Source organism: Ornithorhynchus anatinus, chromosome 12, assembly GCF_004115215.2.
Source record: "Ornithorhynchus anatinus isolate Pmale09 chromosome 12, mOrnAna1.pri.v4, whole genome shotgun sequence".
Classification (NCBI taxonomy): Eukaryota; Metazoa; Chordata; class Mammalia; order Monotremata; family Ornithorhynchidae; genus Ornithorhynchus; species Ornithorhynchus anatinus.
The window spans coordinates 54,515,395-54,533,104 of NC_041739.1; the positions used below are offsets into that span (position 1 = coordinate 54,515,395).

Below are 17,710 nucleotides of genomic sequence, written 5' to 3' on the forward strand. Positions count from 1 at the left end.
AAAGTCGGTGGTAAGGAGTTTCTGTTTGATGTGGAGGTGGATGGGCAACCACTAGAGGTACTTGAGGAAACGGTGACTAAACAGTTTTGTAAAAAAATGATCTGGGCAGCAGAGTGAAGTATGGACTGAAGTGGGGAAGAGACAGGAGGCAGGGAGGTCAGCAAGGAGACTGATGCGGTAATCAGTGTGGAATAAGATAAACCTGTGGATTAATGTAGTAGCAGTTTGGATGGAGCGGAAAAGACGATTTTAGCGATGCAGTGAAGGTTGAAATGACAATCTGGTGACACAATAAGAGGGTTGAATGAGAGAGAAAATTCAAGTATGATGATTAGGATATAGGCCGTGAGACAGGAAGGGTAGTGGTGCTGTCTACAGTGATGGGAAAGTTAGGAGGAAGAAAGGGTTTGGGAGAGAAGAAAAGTTAAATTTGCCAAGATTATCCAGCAAGCAATTGGCAGAGTTGTGATTAGAACCCAAGTCCTCTGACTCCCAGGCCCATACTCTTTCCATTACGCCATCCTGCCTCTTCAAAAGTGCAACCCCCGCATTATAGAAGAACTGCCTTACATTAGCCTTGCCCTGAAGAGGCATCCTGCACAGCAATTTGAAAAAAATTGACAGTCCCAGCCAAGAAAAGAGGGATTGACTCTGTAAAATGATAACACAATTCAGATTGTTTACCTGGCAAATGATAGGTTGGGTTTGTAGAGGGAAAGCTGCTTGTCTTCCCGGAGCCTCTCACTTGGTATATAGGGCAGGCGTGGTGGTTGAGTTAGAGGTTGCATGCCTTCCTTCGCCCCGATAAATTCCTATATCTCCCAGGCATGACCATTATCGGTGGTAACGAAGAAACGAATGGAGGGAGGAGGACCACCCAGCTCTTTCCCCCAAGTATCCTGTTCTGGGCCCCTTTTCACCTCAGTCACTATTAAGGCTCAATCAGTTTTAAGACAGATTCACAATGAAGAGAAATAAAACACTGTCAGCTTGAGTTGTTCATTTCCTGGACATGCCTTTTATTGAGAACTTCCTAAAATGGGAACACATCTGAATTTTAATTCATATTGGGTCTTCATTCACTGAAACACAGTGACTAAAATTTTCTTGCAAAACTTAACTTTTCTACATAAAGTCTAGAAAATGATCGTTTTGAAAGCAGCTTCGACAGAATCATGCAACACTAAGTTGGAAGCAGGTATTAATGAAATAAATCAGAAAACCCTTATGAATTCCCAGTGCTGTTACTCCTCCTGGTGCCCATAGGGGCAGGAGGAGAGTGGGCTGTGGGCTTCAGAAGAAGAGCAGAGGTGAATGGCTGAGAAGAAAATAGAGATTTCAGTGACGGGGCATTCTTCTTTTTCCCTAAAATGATTCTGAATCTCAGGCGTTGGATTTGGTTCAGTCATGCCTAACTACGTGTTCAAATGCAATCATTTACTCATCCTGACGTAACTGCATAAGCTTTCTCCTATTCTCTATTCTGCCATCACCGCTATCCCTCTTTGATGAAAGTTCACTCAACATTCAGATAATTTCAAAGTTAGTAAAACAATAACCCAAAGAAGTGCCCTGCCCTTTTTTAATGTGCATTCTTTGCCCTTCCCCTCTCCCACACATTTGCTGTTTTTCAGATCTTTAGTTTCCACGAACACACCTGGACTGTCATCCGTGGCAGCCAGGGTCAGAGTCCTCACGCCAATGAGCTCCCCGTTTCTCGGCCACAAGTTTGATGAACTGGCAGTGACTGGCATAAAGCTTGAGTTTATCGCTGATATCCACCCATTTCACTTTCCCAGCATCATCTCCTGCTTCCAATGTCAGATTATCCATAGTCTCTCCTAGGAGAACAACAAGGACCATCATCAATGGTAAAATTACTTCATTCCAGTCTTCCCCTCCTATGAAACTATCATGCCCTACCACAAGTAGCCATGCTCATAAGTAAATTTCAATTTTTTCAGTCAAGTCCCTTAGATTTAGGGAAGGACAATCACGAGCAAACTGCTTGCTTAAAAAAAACATGTTACAGTCCCAACAGTTTCTACTTCCACTTTCATCAAACCTTTTATTGACTTTAGTTTCACTTTTTTTCCCTTCTAATCCTCTAGAAGAGCAAAAGTGGTAATATATTCAAAGGGATAAGAAAGAGAAACTAGAATCTGGATAATTCCCGAACTGGATGATCTGCCCCCAAATTAAAAAAAAATGCATTTAATATGGAATTTAACTGATTTTACAACTAGTTTTTACCAAGTTCAATAGACTTTCTCCTCTTTAGACACTGCCTTTTAAGATACTTGTAAAAGTAGGAAACAAGTTGTTGGTTTAGTATATCCTCTATTTGCCTTTCTTATTAACAGGTTTGATCAGATTTAGTGTAGAAAAAAATAATGTTAATATTCACAAGTGATCCAGTATTTTACAAAAGTTCAGAAATGTGGCTTCCAAACCTTACAAACATCTTGTATCTATATCTATATCTATTGTATCTTGTATGTGTAAACACATAGCTATTCCTGTGAAGTTGCAGGAAGGAGCACCACTCTGGAAGTGAGAGGCCCTGCATTCTAATCCCAATTTGGTACCTATTTTCAGTCAAATCCCTTAGATTTAGGGAAGGACAACCACAAGCAAACTGCTTGCTTAAAAAAAAAGTTACAGTCCCAAACGTTTCTACTTCCACTCCCATCAAACCTTTTATTGGCTTTAGTTGTCATTACCTGTTACGTGTTGTAACATGTTGTTACCTTGGGCAACTCAACTTCTCTGAGCCTCAATTTCTTCATCTGAAAAATGGGGATTCAATACCTGTGCCCCCTCCCCCACAGTATGAGAGCCTCATGTGGAACAGGAGTGGTGTCTGACCTGATTTTCTTGTACATACCCCAGCACTTAATGGAGGGCTTGCATGCAGTAAACTCTTAAAAACTACCACTTATTATTATTATTGTTATCATCATCATCATTACAGGAATGACTTTCACAGGAAAACTGCTCAAGCAGGAATGTAAAATGTAGGCAACTTTTAGATGAGGGATTTCTGTGTTTGGATTGTTCTGTATTGCCATATACCATCCTGCATATAAAGGACATTTAATGAATACTAATCTATCATAAATATGAAACACCTACCAGTTTCATCATGGTAGTTCACAGCTTCTGTCTCCATCCAAGCATTATCAGTGTTTCGTGGATCATCCACATATCCCTTGTAAACCTATAAAGAAGGGGGCTGCTTAGTCAGATGTTAAAACATACTGAGGAAAGCACAAATATTCACCCATGGTATAGTAGCAACATAGCCTAGTGGATAGACATGGGTCTTGTAGTCAGAAGGACCTGGTTTCTAGTCCAGCTCTGCCACTTGTGTGTGTGACCTTGAGCAAGTCACCTAACTTCTCCGTGCCTCAGTTACCTCATCTGTAAAATAGAGATTTAGACTGATAGCCCCATGTGGGATAGGGACTGTGTCCAACCTGACTAGAGGGTATCTACCACAGTGCTCAGTACAGTGCCTAGCATATAATAGGCACTTAAATACTATGGGGAATAAAAATAGCAAATACTGTACATTCAACCAATTTTTACCGCTGTGGCTCAGAAGCAAATGTACAATTACTATAAGAATTCTTATGGGGTTCTCTCTTGCTCTTTTTGAGGTGCTTTAAAATTATTTCTGTGAAATATTGTGATGAATGTATGTGGTAATGTGTGGCCATTTAAGGCATGGCATACCATAAACATAAACTGTGTTCTAAAAAAAATTCTCCTCTGCAATAACACAATCATTGGCCCTGACCCATTGATTTGGAGAGGTAAATTCAAATAGTCCCCAAATGATATTTTTTAAAGCAGATTAAACTGCTTGGTCATTAAGAGCCATCTGCTTAGTTACTAGTAAGCAAGGCACTAAATACTAGTAATTAAGCTGCCCGTTTCTTTCTAGCTATTAAAAATATATTGTTGGTCTCCACTCTCCTTTACTGTCATTAGTTTCTTTGAATCTATAATTCTTGTGGGTTTCTTCAGCATCTCTTACTGAAAAAGCTTTTTAAAAGGGGAAAAAAATTTTCAAGCATCAACTGGGTTTTCTTCAGCATTTCAGATCTGCCCAAATGGGGCTAATGGTTGGAGATGTACAACATATGTACAACTGAAACCCTTTTTCCTGTTCTACTTCTTAGAATTTTGATACCAGAGTACACATAATCCAATCCAGAGCTGGCCACAGAAAACTCTACCTCTGAACATTGAGAAAAATACCACTGGTGACACTCCTAGGATTTACAAGAATCAATGCTTGTAAAATTTTCCTCTTTGAAATGATCCCAGAATGGAGAACTACCATTTTTCAGGACCCTGGTAACCCAAGACGTAAAGGGAGACTTAGGGGGAGGGGTCACAGCCACAGGAAATCTGTTTCGTTTCTAAATATAAATCTGAACAAGACTAGGGAAAGACTATTCTTTTAGAAAAAAGCTCAATGACGAGAGAGCAAAAGAAGATGCTGTTGAATGTTAATACTAGAAATTCAATCCATTAGGGTTGTCAGTGGCCCATATCATAGCCAGCTGACATCACTCAATGGTATTTATTGAGTGCTTATTCATTCATTCAATTGTATTTACTGAGTGCTTACTGTTTGCAGAGTATTGTACTAAGCCCTTGGGAGAGTTCAATACAACAATAAACAGACACATTCCCTGCCTACAACGAGCTTACAGTCCAGAGGAGCTTATGGTCTGTTTGGAGCACTGTTCTGAGCACTTGGGAGAGTACTCTACAGCAGTCAGCAGACATATTCCCTGCCTACAATGAGCTTACGGTCTAGAGAGGGGCAGCAGAGCAAACAGTTGAAGAAAGAATAAACTGAACTTCTATGAGAGTTTAAGGAATCACACTTCAGACTGAAATGTTACTGAAAGGAAAGAAACCGATGCAGTGTTAAAGCTACCGGATGTAAATATAATCACAGCTATGTAGGGCGAGGAGCTCTCCAGAGGTTACGTTCAAAGGGTAAAGTTCCTCTGACATTTACTCTCCTATGGCTTCTAAGGGCTAGTGATAAGAAAGGAACCGTGCTACTCACTACCAGATGATCCTGGCTGAAGAGTTTGTGCAACTGCTCCTCCATCTCTTGCTTCTCAGCACTGGATTTCTGTAAGGAGTTCATTGCCTCCTCACCAAACTCCCGTTTCAGGGTGGCACTAATCTTCTCCCCTGGATCCACCATCCCCTAATGCACACACAAAAAAGGTATCATGTAGCTGGGTTTCCATATCTTCCTGTAATTTAGATATATAAATACACATACACACAGTACACTCTACGTGCGTGCATATACACATATGCGTAACATGCATACCCACGTACATAACTAGCTACAAGAATTCTGGTTCTCTATCAACTCATGCAGAAATAAAACTGCACCGACCTTTCCATTGTTTTGGTTTTAATAACTACGACTACCAGTAACAAGTTTGTACGCTGAAATGAATTTGGTACTCGAGTGACATCACTGAAAACACCTACTTAGTCATGGGTAATGAAGTGAACGTTGTCCCCACCATGTCCTGAAGAGATTCCTTTTGGGTGCAAGAGGACAGCTCAATGTCAGTTCACACTCCACCCTAAGGAGACTGCCAATAAGGAGGTCAACTCAGATAGTGGTTTGTAATCTGGTCATCTGTTCACTACAAAATAGACACAGAGACGGCTGCCAGCACCTTGACAGTTAGCACAGGATCTGACTCGCTTTATTCCTCAGCCCGTCATACATGGTTTTTGGACTTTGTAAGAAGAAAGGAAGCCGAATGTTTTTCCCCTCTGTTTAAGGAGGCAGTAGTTACTCTTCATGAAATCATGAATCGAGTTCAACACTGCATTCCGTTTTCAGTCAGCGCCACTGAACAGCCTTAAGTTATCAAAAGACAAGAGGCAACTAAAAATAGTGCATTTCATGGAAAAAATTACCACCGTTACTTAATCTTATCCATTGCAAAAGAACATCAGTTGGGGCAGCAAAACTCAAAGAGCAAAAGACATTCATTTCATTCTTTTGATCTTAACACCGCTTTTTTCCATTCAGGAAATCCAAACTACTGAGCTGTAAATACTGGTGCCCACTTCCTGATAAACACCTCTATCCTGTGATCACCTCAAACTTTCCTAAGGCAGAGAAAACTGTTGTCAAATTAGGACCTGATATAAAAATCTTTCTGGCTCACCTGTTTTCTTATTATTACAGAAAGATCTAAATCCCATCTTATTTTGTGCAGCTTTTGTTAAATTAATCAGGTATTATCTAGGACGAATCTTTGACTTCAGGTGGGTTTATAGGGTCACCTGAAGCCTTTCAATTTCAAAGATTTCCTAAATACAGGTCATGTACAGATTACAAGTTTAAAAGCATTCAATTAAATACATGGTTTTGATACTATATTTCAAACAACTGTGTATTTCAAATAGCCAGAAGCCAATTTGAACCACATTCAGCAAATTTAGTCACACTGATGTCCTTGTAACAGACGTCACTGTTAGCTGAAATATATTGCCTTCACTGAAAACCCAGCTCAAGGGGCAACAGAAGCAGAAGCCTTTCAGTACAATAATCTCATGGAAGAAATTATTCAAATCAGCCCTCACACTTCTACATAAAAGGATCAAAGAAGCCTCCAAATATCTGGTGGCCTCTTACTTAAAAAGATCAAACAGTGGCACCTCTCCAGAAACAAGAAGAGAAAATTGCCAGCTAGAAGGGCATCTTAGAAATACACGACAAGAAGACTGGGATGCCCCAGAGAAAGTGTATTCAGTGAAACTTATTTTTCTTTGGAGTCTCCTTCCTAAAGTTGAGGGTGATGGTTTGCAGATTCCTTGAAGTGCTTCACATTGCATAAGAAATGGAAAAATTACTCAACAATTAGGCATTTTCATAAAACGTCTGTAAGTTATTTTATAAGAAGGCTTGTACTTTGAATCTTACCCCAGGAATTGCCCATTCTCCACAGTCTTTCCGTTTGATTGCTACAAACTGTAAGATGTTTTTGCCAGAAACTGGATGAGTGACTTTATTCCCACTGTCATCTCTCTTCCACCTGCAGGGAATAACAGGAACAAATCAAAACTTTCCCAACTTAGAAGAGAGAGACCAGGGATCAAAGTTTAACAAGAGAAGGATAATAAATGCCCATCATAAACTAAGGGAATATTTTATAAGCGGAGCATGATCAGCCAGTACAGCATCTGTGTGTCTTTAAAAAAATATAAGCCTCAAATCTAGTCTCTTCCTGAAAATAATAATTCAGAAATCATAAACCCCAGAATTCTAAGAGCTTAGTACAGTGCTTTGCACTCAAGAAGCATTCGATAAAAACCACTGAATGATTCTAAAACCACCTGTTTTGTATGGATCTTTTTACATGTTACAAAATGACCATTTAAGTTTTGACACCCTTAATTTCCCCCTTGCAAGTCATTTATTAGTTTTATTTGAATTTACTCCCCATGCATTTCATTTATTCAATTGAATTTATTGAGTGCTTACTGTATGCAAAGCACTGTACTAAGCGCTTGAGAGAGTACAATATAACAACATACAGACAGATTCCTGCCCACAGTGAGCTCACAATCTAGAAGGGGATTTCTCAAAAAGATTAAGTATATTGCCTGTGTAAAATACACATGACAACAACAAAGAAGTAGGATGTTACCGCTTTTCCACAACCTATTTTGCACATAGTTATGATATATTTAGGACCTTTAGGGCGAGGTCTACCTTTTCCCCACTGTCAGTACCTTCCCCTTTGGCTGGGTCTTCTTACCTAGTTATGATGGGATCTGCAGCATGATTTGGGCCCCAACGTCCCAAAAGTCCTCGACCAACCAGGCCTGTCCTGCCTGCAGGATTTCTGTAAGAGACAAGCAAACATATCCAGCTTCATTTCAAAGGCTCCCCACTCTTACTTTGTCCAGGTTGGGAGAAAGTTATCCACGTATAAGGAGATAGGGAGAGCCCTCTTCTAGGTAGCTTCCTAAAGTAGGGTAGCCTTACTGCCCCTCTCTAGGAAGAAGCTGGGACTAAGTGGAGGCTAGTTCTCTTAGAGTCTTACGAGTTCCTCTCCTAAGTCCTACCACCAGAAAAAACCTCCCTTTCCACATTTGACCATCACGGGGAGGCTATGGAGCTGTCCATCAGCAGATAAGTGGCACAGAGCACAGGACTGAGAAAGTCAAGGGTTCTAATCCTGGCTCTGCCACTTGTCTACTCTGCCATTTGCTGTGTGATCTTGGGTAAGTCACTTCCTTTGTCTGGGCCTCAGTTCCCTCACCTGTAAAATGGGGATTAAGACCAGGTGTCCCATTTGGGACAGGGACTGTGTCTAACCTGATTAGTTTGTATCCAGTATAGCTCCTGGAACAGAGTAAGCGCTTATCAAATACCATTAAAAACAAAACAACAACAAAAAAAAACCCAACAACAAAAAACATACTGTCCCTTGCTGCCGAGAACCTGGAGGGAGTTTCAGGGAACAAGGGCAGCGGGAAGGATGGGAACAGCCAGATTCCTCATGTCTGGCTCTCTTACCACTCAACCCACCCCTCCTTCCACAAGTTCCCTGGGCCAGTTAACTCGGGCTGTCTCCCACACCTCCTGGCTTCCCAAGGCTAGTGTATTTCCAGAAAAAGTACCTACCTGGGTCGCCCATTTTCAATCTCATACAGGCCATTCTGACTCTTTCTCTCCACTTGTCCATCCTTCTCATTGAACTTGGGAGAAAAATTTATTTCACTGATCAAGGGAAAAATCAACAGAGAAAGAGCAGTAATGTTTTAATATTGCCGAATGAGTATTACAGAGCTTTAAATTCCTGAGTGGATTTGTCAAATCAAAGAAGTTTATCAATAATTCCTCCAACATACTGTCTGATTCTAATTTTCCTTTTACAAAAGAACTAGAGACCAAAGTACTGAGTTGAGTGTGCTCCTAAATGATCTTCACTGTCCCCCTTTATTTACATTTGCAAAATATACATAAAGATCTGCTTAAAAGCCAGTAAACTGCCCACATGAATTTGACCTCCACCAAAAAAACTGCTCAAATGATTCTTTCCTCTTGACTATTTTTTTTTTATTTTTCCCATTTGCACTTCTAATCCTCAGTATTTACAGAATGCCTACCGTGCACAGAGTACTATAGTATTTGGGAACACGCGTTAGAAGTAAAGTCACGGTTCCTGCCCTCTTCCTTAGCTAACTTAATGCTAATGCTAGATGCTTCAGAGCACATCTTGAGAACCACTGAGTTACCTGGAAATTTTTTTAGTAGACACTTTGTCAATTGATTAATCTGACACTTTCCCTTCTCCCTACAAGCATCCCTTGCTAAAACATTTTCCTTGGACTACCGCTTACCTGATCTGTGGATCAGCCCACATGGGGCCAGCCAAAACAGAGCCTGCGGTGTATTCCACAGGATTATACTCCTGCCATTCCACAAGCCAGCCCACTTTTTCGTTGGGGACCCGACTTCGCTCCACTTTTGACCCCGGGTAAGGTGAGGTTCGAGCCTTGTTGTGGGAATTCTCATCAGAACCTTTCGAACCTGACATGCTGGCTGAGTAAAGATGGAATCTCTGCGATGAACACAAAGAACTGAAAAAAGAACAAAAAGAGAGAAGCCCTAAGCACTCGATTCAAAGACTCAAGGCAACTAAATCACAAGGTATGGAGTTTATTTTGTCAAAGCTTAATCTTTAAAATGGTGTGTTTGAGGTGGGGCGGTGGTTAACAGTACTTGTTAAGCGCTGTATTAAGTGGTGGGGTAGATACAAGATAATCAGGTTGGACATAGGCACCCTGTCCCACTGGGGTCTCACAGTCTAATTTGGAGGGAAGAGTATTTACTCCCCATTTTACAGATGAGGCAACTGAGGCACAAAGAAGTTAAGTGACTTGTCCAAGGTTTCACAGATGACAGCTGAGCAGAAATTAGTACCCAAGTCCTCCGACTCCCAGGTCTGTGCTCTTTCCACACTGTTTTCAATTTTTATCTACGATAACATCTCTTTAGAGTATAATGCTTTTGACTTAAAAATTCTAATGACAGTTCTGAGAGATATGGACCAGAAGGTACCTTATGATTATCATCACTTTGCAAACTGGCAAACTGAAGCACCAAGAGGTGAAGTCAGTAATGTACTTGGGTAGGGATTCATTCAATCATATTTATAGAGCACAAACTGTGCTAAGCACTTGGGAGAGTACAGTATAACAACAGACACATTCCCTGCCAACTAAGGTTTCAGATCCAAGCAAAATTCAGTTTTCTCCCCCCACTTAAGTTTCTACCTGATCACAAAAATACAACTCTCACACCCATCCCTGCCTGCATACCCTAATTTATTCTGCTTTTCCCTAATTCTGCTTTGTAACAGAAGCAAACTCTCAATTTATTGAAATTAGTTATCTCCCAAATGGCTGTCACTTATGCTCTTACCATCGGCGGAAGGGATCAGTATGTGTAGCTGACTAATCTACAACTTACATACAACAGAACCAAAACTCTTTCTGGAGTTTTGATCACTTGAACCAGGCTTAATCTCTTCTGGGATAGTTGCACTTTTATAAATAAAATTTCACAGAAACCACAAAACTAGGGTGGTTTGTGTAAACCTGCAGCATTACCATTACATTTGCAAACTCTTCCAATTTATGCTTATTTCATCCTTGAATGTCCATACGGAAGAAGTTTGGTTAATGACTTAAATGAGACAGGGTGTTCATTCAGGAAACAATCTGCTCCTTGTATTGGTTTGTTGAGAAATACGTCGATGGCTTAAAGAGGAATAGAAAATAATTCTGCCCCCCAAAAATATTACTTTGTTGTGATTATGAGTTTGCCTTGGCAAACATTAGGCATTTGGTCCAGTTTTCAGTTCGCTGTCAGTTTGGGGCACTTGGTCCAGGTGAGGGACCCATTGTTAATAATAATAATAATGTTGGTATTTGTTAAGCGCTTACTATGTGCCGAGCACTGTTCTAAGCGCTGGGGTAGACATAGGGGAATCAGGTTGTCCCACGTGGGGCTCACAGTCTTAATCCCCATTTTACAGATGAGGGAACTGAGGCACAGAGAAGTTAAGTGACTTGCCCACAGTCACACAGCCGACAAGTGGCAGAGCTGGGATTCGAACTCATGAGCCCTGACTCCAAAGCCCATGCTCTTTCCACTGAGCCACGCTGCTTCTCCATTGTTTTCCAAGCAGGTAACTGTGTCCTTGAAAAACTCATCTTCCCTGGCTATACCATCCTCGTAGAGGTGGCATCATCGAATTCGAAGCATCCCTGAACTATCCTAAATCCTTCATCTGGCATTTCCTCAGGTGCCACACTGCTGTCTATTCTCTTCTGTTTCCCCTCCCCGGCCAGCCTACTGAAAGGGGTTATATTTGGGGACACAGTGCATTGCCACATCCTTCCCCCTTCAATTTCCCCCTAATGGGACAGAAGTGCAGAAGAAGCGTTGCCAAACCATGAGGCCTGGCTCACCAGCAGCCACAGGCACAGGACATACACACACAATCCCCGCAACCACACTCAAGCATCAACAACCATTACCCCACAACTCCACCCACCCACACATCTCCACTCTCCACCCACCTGCGGAGCCCCATTACTCCCACAAATCCACACACACAAATTCGCTACCACCCACCAATACACACACACACAACCCCACTACCACCCAGACACACATGCATATATCCCCACTATCACCCACGGACACACACACATGGACTCCTCAACTCTTCAAAGCCCTACTGAGACCTCACCTCCTCCAGGAGGCCTTCCCAGACTGAGCCTTCCTTTACATTCAATAGTATTTATTGAGCGCTATGTGCAGAGCACTGAACTAAGCGCTTGGAATGAACAAGTCGGCAACAGTCCTTTTCCCTCTCCCCTCTCCATTCCCCCTACTCCCTCCCTCTGCTCTACCCCCTACCCCTCCCACAGCACTTGTGTATATTTGTATATTTTATTACTCTATTATTAATGATGTGTATATATCTATGATTCTATTTATCTACTTTGATGGTATTGATGCCTGTCTACTTGTTCTGCTTTGATGTCTGTCTCCCCCTTTAAGACTGTGAGCCCGTTGCTCTGCAGGGATTGTCTCTGGTGCCAAATTGTACATTCCAAGTGCTTAGTACAGTGCTGTGCACACAGTAAGCGCTCAATAAATACGACTGAATGAATGCACATGTACCCACTGCCACGGACACCCTCAACGCCCCCCACACATGCACACACAAACATACGCAACAAATGCACGGGCTCGGGAGGCAGAGGACGTGGGTTCTAATCCCGACTCCGCCACTCATCTGCTGGGTGACCTGGGGCAGTCCACGTCACTTTTCGAATCCCAGCTCTGCCACTTGTCAGCTGTGTGACTTTGGGCAAGTTGCTTGACTTCTCTATGCCTCAGTTCCCTCATCTGTAAAATGGGGATGAAGCCTGGGAGCCCCACGTGGAACAACCTGATGACCTTGTATCCCCACCCCCCCCACCAGCGCTTAGAACAGTGCTGGGCACATAGTCAGCGCTTAACAAATACCAACATTATTATTATGTACCCCAGCGCTTAGAACAGTGCTTGGCACATAGTAAGTGCTTAACAAATACTAACATTTTATTATCTACCCCAGCGCTTAGAAGAGTGCTCGGCACATAGTAAGCGCTTAACAAATACCAACATTTTCTTATCTCCCCCAGGCTTAGAACAGTGCTGGGCACTTAGTAAGCGCTTAACAAATACCAACATTATTATCTCCCCCAGCACTTAGAACAGTGCTCTGCACATAATAAGTGCTTAACAAATACCCACATCATTATTATCTACCGGGGCACTTAGAACAGTGCTCAGCACATAGTAAGCGCTTAACAAATAACACTTTATTATCTACCCCAGGGCTTAGAACAGTGCTCTGCACACAGTAATTGCTTAACAAATACCAACATCATTACTATTCTCTACCCGGGTGCTTAGAACAGTGCTCTGCACATAGTAAGTGCTTAACAAATACCAACATCATTATTATTATCTACCCGGGCGCTTAGAACAGTGCTCGGCACGTAGTAAGCGCTGAACAAATACCAACATTTTCTTATCTCCCCCAGCGCTTAGAACAGTGCTCTGCACACAGTAATCGCTTAACAAATACCAACATCATTATTATCTACCTGGGCGCTTAGAACAGTGCTCTGCACATAGTAAGCACTTAACAAATACCAACATGATGATGATTATTAAAAGGGGAAGCTCAGTCCGGGAAGGCCTCTTGGAGGAGGTGAGTAGGAAGAGGAGTTTGGAGGTGGTGAGGAGGGAGGGCTTTGCAGGACGGCATGAATTATAATTATCAGTCATTCAATAGTGTTGATTGAGCGCTATAATAATAATACTGTTGGTATTTGTTAAGCGCTTACTATGTGCAGAGCACTGTTCTAAGCGCTGGGGGAGATACAGGATCATCAGGTTGTCCCACGTGAGGCTCCCAGTCCTCATCCCCATTTTACAGATGAGGTCACTGAGGCCCAGGCAATAATGTTGGTATTTGTTAAGTGCTTACTATGTGCAGAGCACTGTTCTAAGCACTGTGGGAGATACAGGGTCATCAGGTTGTCCCACATGTGGCTCCCAGTCTTAATCCCCCTTTTACAGATGAGGTCACTGAGGCACAGTGAAGTGACTTGCCCACTGTCACACAGCTGACAAGTGGCAGAGCCAGGATTCGAACCAATAATGTTATTTGTTAAGCGCTTACTAGGTGCAGAGCACTGTTGTAAGCGCTGGGGGAGAGACAGGGTCATCAGGTTTTCCCACGTGAGGCTCACAGTTAATCCCCATTTTACAGATGAGGTCACTGAGGCCCAGAGAATAATGTTGGTATTTGTTAAGCGCTTACTAGGTGCAGAGCCCTGTTCTAAGCGCTGGGGGAGAGACAGCGGCATCAGGTTGTCCCCCGTGAGGCTCCCAGTCTTCATCCCCATTTTACAGATGAGGTCACTGAGGCCCAGAGAATAATGTTGGTATTTGTGAAGCGCTTACTAGGTGCAGAGCCCTGTTCTAAGCGCCGGGGGAGATCCAGGGGCATCAGGTTGTCCCCCGTGAGGCTCCCAGTCTTCATCCCCATTTGACAGATGAGGTCACTGAGGCCCAGGGAAGTGACTCGCCCACAGTCACCCAATAATAATAATAATGTTGGTATTTGTTGAGCGCTTACTATGTGCAGAGCACTGTTCTAAGCGCTGGGGTAGACATAGGGAAATGAGGTTGTCCCAAGGGGCGGGGCCGGGATTCGAACCCATGACCTGTGCGCAGAGCCCTGGCCTAAGCGCTGGGGATGGAGAAATGGGGACGGGATGGGGCCAGTCCTGGCCCGTTGGTGGGCTGACCGTCTCATCGGGGGAGACGGAAAAACAACAGCGAGAGGGGCATTTCTGATGATGAGGATGATGAAGAGGAAGTACCTGGAGCGGTGCAGGGCGGTGCAGCGTGGTCCCCAGGCCCTGGCGACGGCGCTGAGGGTCACGGTGAAGGTCACGGCAGCCACCGCCCGGGCCCGGCAGCGAGCGGCCATCGGCCTCCCTCCCCGCCCGGGAGCGCGCCGCGGGGCCCCGCCTCCCCCGCCCGCGCCGAGAGGGGGCGCTCGCTCGCCGCCCGACGGCGGCGACACGCGCGCGCGGCTCGGGAGCGAGCCCCCCCCCCGCCACGCACAATGGCGGCGTGACGTAGGGAGGGCACGTCGTCTCCCCCCCCCCCCCCGTGGGCCATTAGGGTGAAAACCCACACAGGGGGCCTGGGTTCTAATCCCTCCACCTTGTGGTCCCCGCACTGGGCCTCAGTGACCTCATGTTCCCCCACTTAAGTTGTTGAACTGATCACAAAAATATAAGCTTCACACTCGGCCCTGCCTGCATATCCTAATTTATTCTCTGGGCCTCAGTGACCTCGTGTCTCCCCACTTAAGTTTTTTAACTGATCACAAAAATATAACCCTCACACTCGTCCCTGCCTGCATATCCTAATGTATTCTCTGCACCTCAGTGACCTCATCTCCCCCCACTTAAGTTGTTGAACTGATCACAAAAATATAAGCTTCACACTCGTCCCTGCCTGCATATCCTAATTTATTCTCCGGGCCTCAGTGACCTCGTGTCTCCCCACTTAAGTTTTTTAACTGATCACAAAAATATAACCCTCACACTCGTCCCTGCCTGCATATCCTAATGTATTCTCTGCACCTCAGTGACCTCATCTCCCCCCACTTAAGTTGTTGAACTGATCACAAAAATATAAGCTTCACACTCGTCCCTGCCTGCATATCCTAATTTATTCTCCGGGCCTCAGTGACCTCATGTCTCCCCACTTAAGTTTTTTAACTGATCACAAAAATATAACCCTCACACTCGTCCCTGCCTGCATATCCTAATGTATTCTCTGCACCTCAGTGACCTCATCTCCCCCCACTTAAGTTGTTGAACTGATCACAAAAGTATAACCTTTACACTCGTCCCTGCCTGCATATCCTAATTTATTCTCCGGGCCTCAGTGACCTCGTGTCTCCCCACTTAAGTTTTTTAACTGATCACAAAAATATAACCCTCACACTCGTCCCTGCCTGCATATCCTAATGTATTCTCTGCACCTCAGTGACCTCATCTCCCCCCACTTAAGTTGTTGAACTGATCACAAAAATATAAGCTTCACACTCGGCCCTGCCTGCATATCCTAATTTATTCTCTGGGCCTCAGTGACCTCGTGTCTCCCCACTTAAGTTTTTTAACTGATCACAAAAATATAACCCTCACACTCGTCCCTGCCTGCATATCCTAATGTATTCTCTGCACCTCAGTGACCTCATCTCCCCCCACTTAAGTTGTTGAACTGATCACAAAAATATAAGCTTCACACTCGTCCCTGCCTGCATATCCTAATTTATTCTCCGGGCCTCAGTGACCTCGTGTCTCCCCACTTAAGTTTTTTAACTGATCACAAAAATATAACCCTCACACTCGTCCCTGCCTGCATATCCTAATGTATTCTCTGCACCTCAGTGACCTCATCTCCCCCCACTTAAATTTCTACCTGATCACATAAATATAATAATAATAATGGTAGTATTTGTTAAATGCTTACTATGTGCAAAGCACTGTTCTAAGCCCCGGGGGGATGCAAGGTGATCAGGTTGTCCCACATGGGGCTCACAGTCTTAATCCCCATTTTCCAGATGAGGTAGCTGAGACACAGAGAAGTGAAGCAACTTGCCCAAGGTCACACAGCTGACAAGCGGCAGAGCTGGGATTAGGACCCATGACCTCTGACTCCCAACCCTGCTCCTCTTTCCATTAAGCCATGCTGCTTCCCATCCACACTACTTCTGACACAACCCTTACACTCGTCCCTGCCTGCATGCCCTAATTTATTCTCCGGGCTTCACTGACCTCATCTGGAAAATGGGGATGAAGACTGTCAGTCCCACGTGGGACAACCTGATTACCTTCTGTCAACCCCAGCGCTTAGAACAGTGCTTGGAACATACTAAGTGCTTAACAAATACCATCATCATCATTATTATCATATTGCAATTTCAGCTCATTGGCCCTCCCTGAGGGGTAAGGAAAAGCAGGCATTATTATCCCCACTTTGCAGATGTGGAAACTCATGCCCAGGGAGGTTGGGACTTGCCAAAGTCACATTGCAGATGATAATAATTGTGGTATTAAGTGCTTACTATATGCCAGGCATTGTACTAAGTGCTGGGGTGGGTAGAAGCAAATGGGGTTGAACACAGTCCCTGTCCTATGGGGGTTTCATAGTCACCATCCCCATTTTACAGATGAGGTAACTGAGGCCCCAAAAAGTGGCAGAGCTGAGACTTGATCTAAAATGCCAAGAAGCATCTTCTACTTCATCTCCACACCGGTAGGATTGACTGACTGCCTATCAACTAGGTTGTTGATTCATTCCACCATATTTTCATTCAATCGAATTTATTGAGCTCTTTTTGTGTGCAGGGCACGGTGCAGAGCATTTGGGAAAGTACAAGACAAGGATAAACAGTGACTATTCCCTGCCCACAACGAGCTCCCTGTCTAGAGAGACATACGGAAGAAGTAAAGGACAACCTCATGCCTCCCAGTTCCATCTCATGGTGGAGTCAAAAAGAAATCTGAGGAAGTCAAGAAGACATAGATGGGCAAAAACAGGTAATAAGAGTGTGAGCCTGTATCCACAAACACCTTTTGGGAATGGTGCCTTCTATATGTGCATCTCAAGTATCTAGTCAAGGGCTTCCCACTTAGCTCAATAAAAGCCATTTTTAATGGTATTTGTTAAGCATTTACTATGTGTCAAACATTTTTAAGCATTAGGGTAGATATAAGTTAAATAGGTTGGACAGCAGCCCCTCACAGTCTAAGTAGGAGAGAGAACAGGAGAACTGAGGCATCAGTTAATGACTTGCCTAAGGTCGCCCAGCAAGCCATGGAAGTTCAGGACCCTGACAGAGGGTCAAGAGGAGAGCAACTTGAATGGGGCAAATTCTGCCAGTCCTGCCCTCCGCTGTCTCTTTACTGCTGAGGAAGGACAATGAACAGCATTCTGCACATAGTAAGCACTCAATAAATACTATTGAATGAATGG

At 43.7% G+C, this 17,710-nt stretch overlaps 1 protein-coding gene across 2 annotated transcripts; it reads right to left on the minus strand.

Moving 5' to 3' along the window:
* Positions 1-990: 990 nt before the first annotated feature.
* NUDT9 (nudix hydrolase 9) lies at positions 991-14,672 on the minus strand. 2 transcript variants are annotated; one of them, XM_029077025.2, is made up of 8 exons: positions 14,536-14,672; positions 9,418-9,657; positions 8,699-8,794; positions 7,827-7,913; positions 6,989-7,100; positions 5,096-5,239; positions 3,136-3,220; positions 991-1,841 (listed from the first exon to the last, which is right to left on the minus strand). In XM_029077025.2, exons 1-8 carry the CDS (start codon positions 14,643-14,645, stop codon positions 1,666-1,668), a joined length of 1,050 nt encoding a protein of 349 aa, XP_028932858.1. In that variant the 5' UTR covers positions 14,646-14,672; the 3' UTR covers positions 991-1,665. The 2 variants fall into 2 exon arrangements, with proteins under 2 accessions (XP_028932858.1, XP_028932857.1); XM_029077024.2 differs by having other exon boundaries at positions 5,093-5,239; positions 14,536-14,671.
* Between the last annotated feature and the right edge of the window lie 3,038 nt (positions 14,673-17,710).

Excerpts from the sequence above, each read along its gene's own strand:
- NUDT9 (XM_029077024.2), bottom strand. The coding sequence starts at position 14,645 with ATGGCCGCTCGCTGCCGGGCCCGGGCGGTGGCTGCCGTGACCTTCACC. Across the intron at positions 8,795-9,417 it reads TGGGCTGATCCACAGATCAG|TGAAATAAATTTTTCTCCCA; the intron begins GTAAGCGGTAGT and ends TCCCTTGATCAG. Across the intron at positions 7,101-7,826 it reads GCAGATCCCATCATAACTAG|GTGGAAGAGAGATGACAGTG; the intron begins GTAAGAAGACCC and ends TATTCCCTGCAG.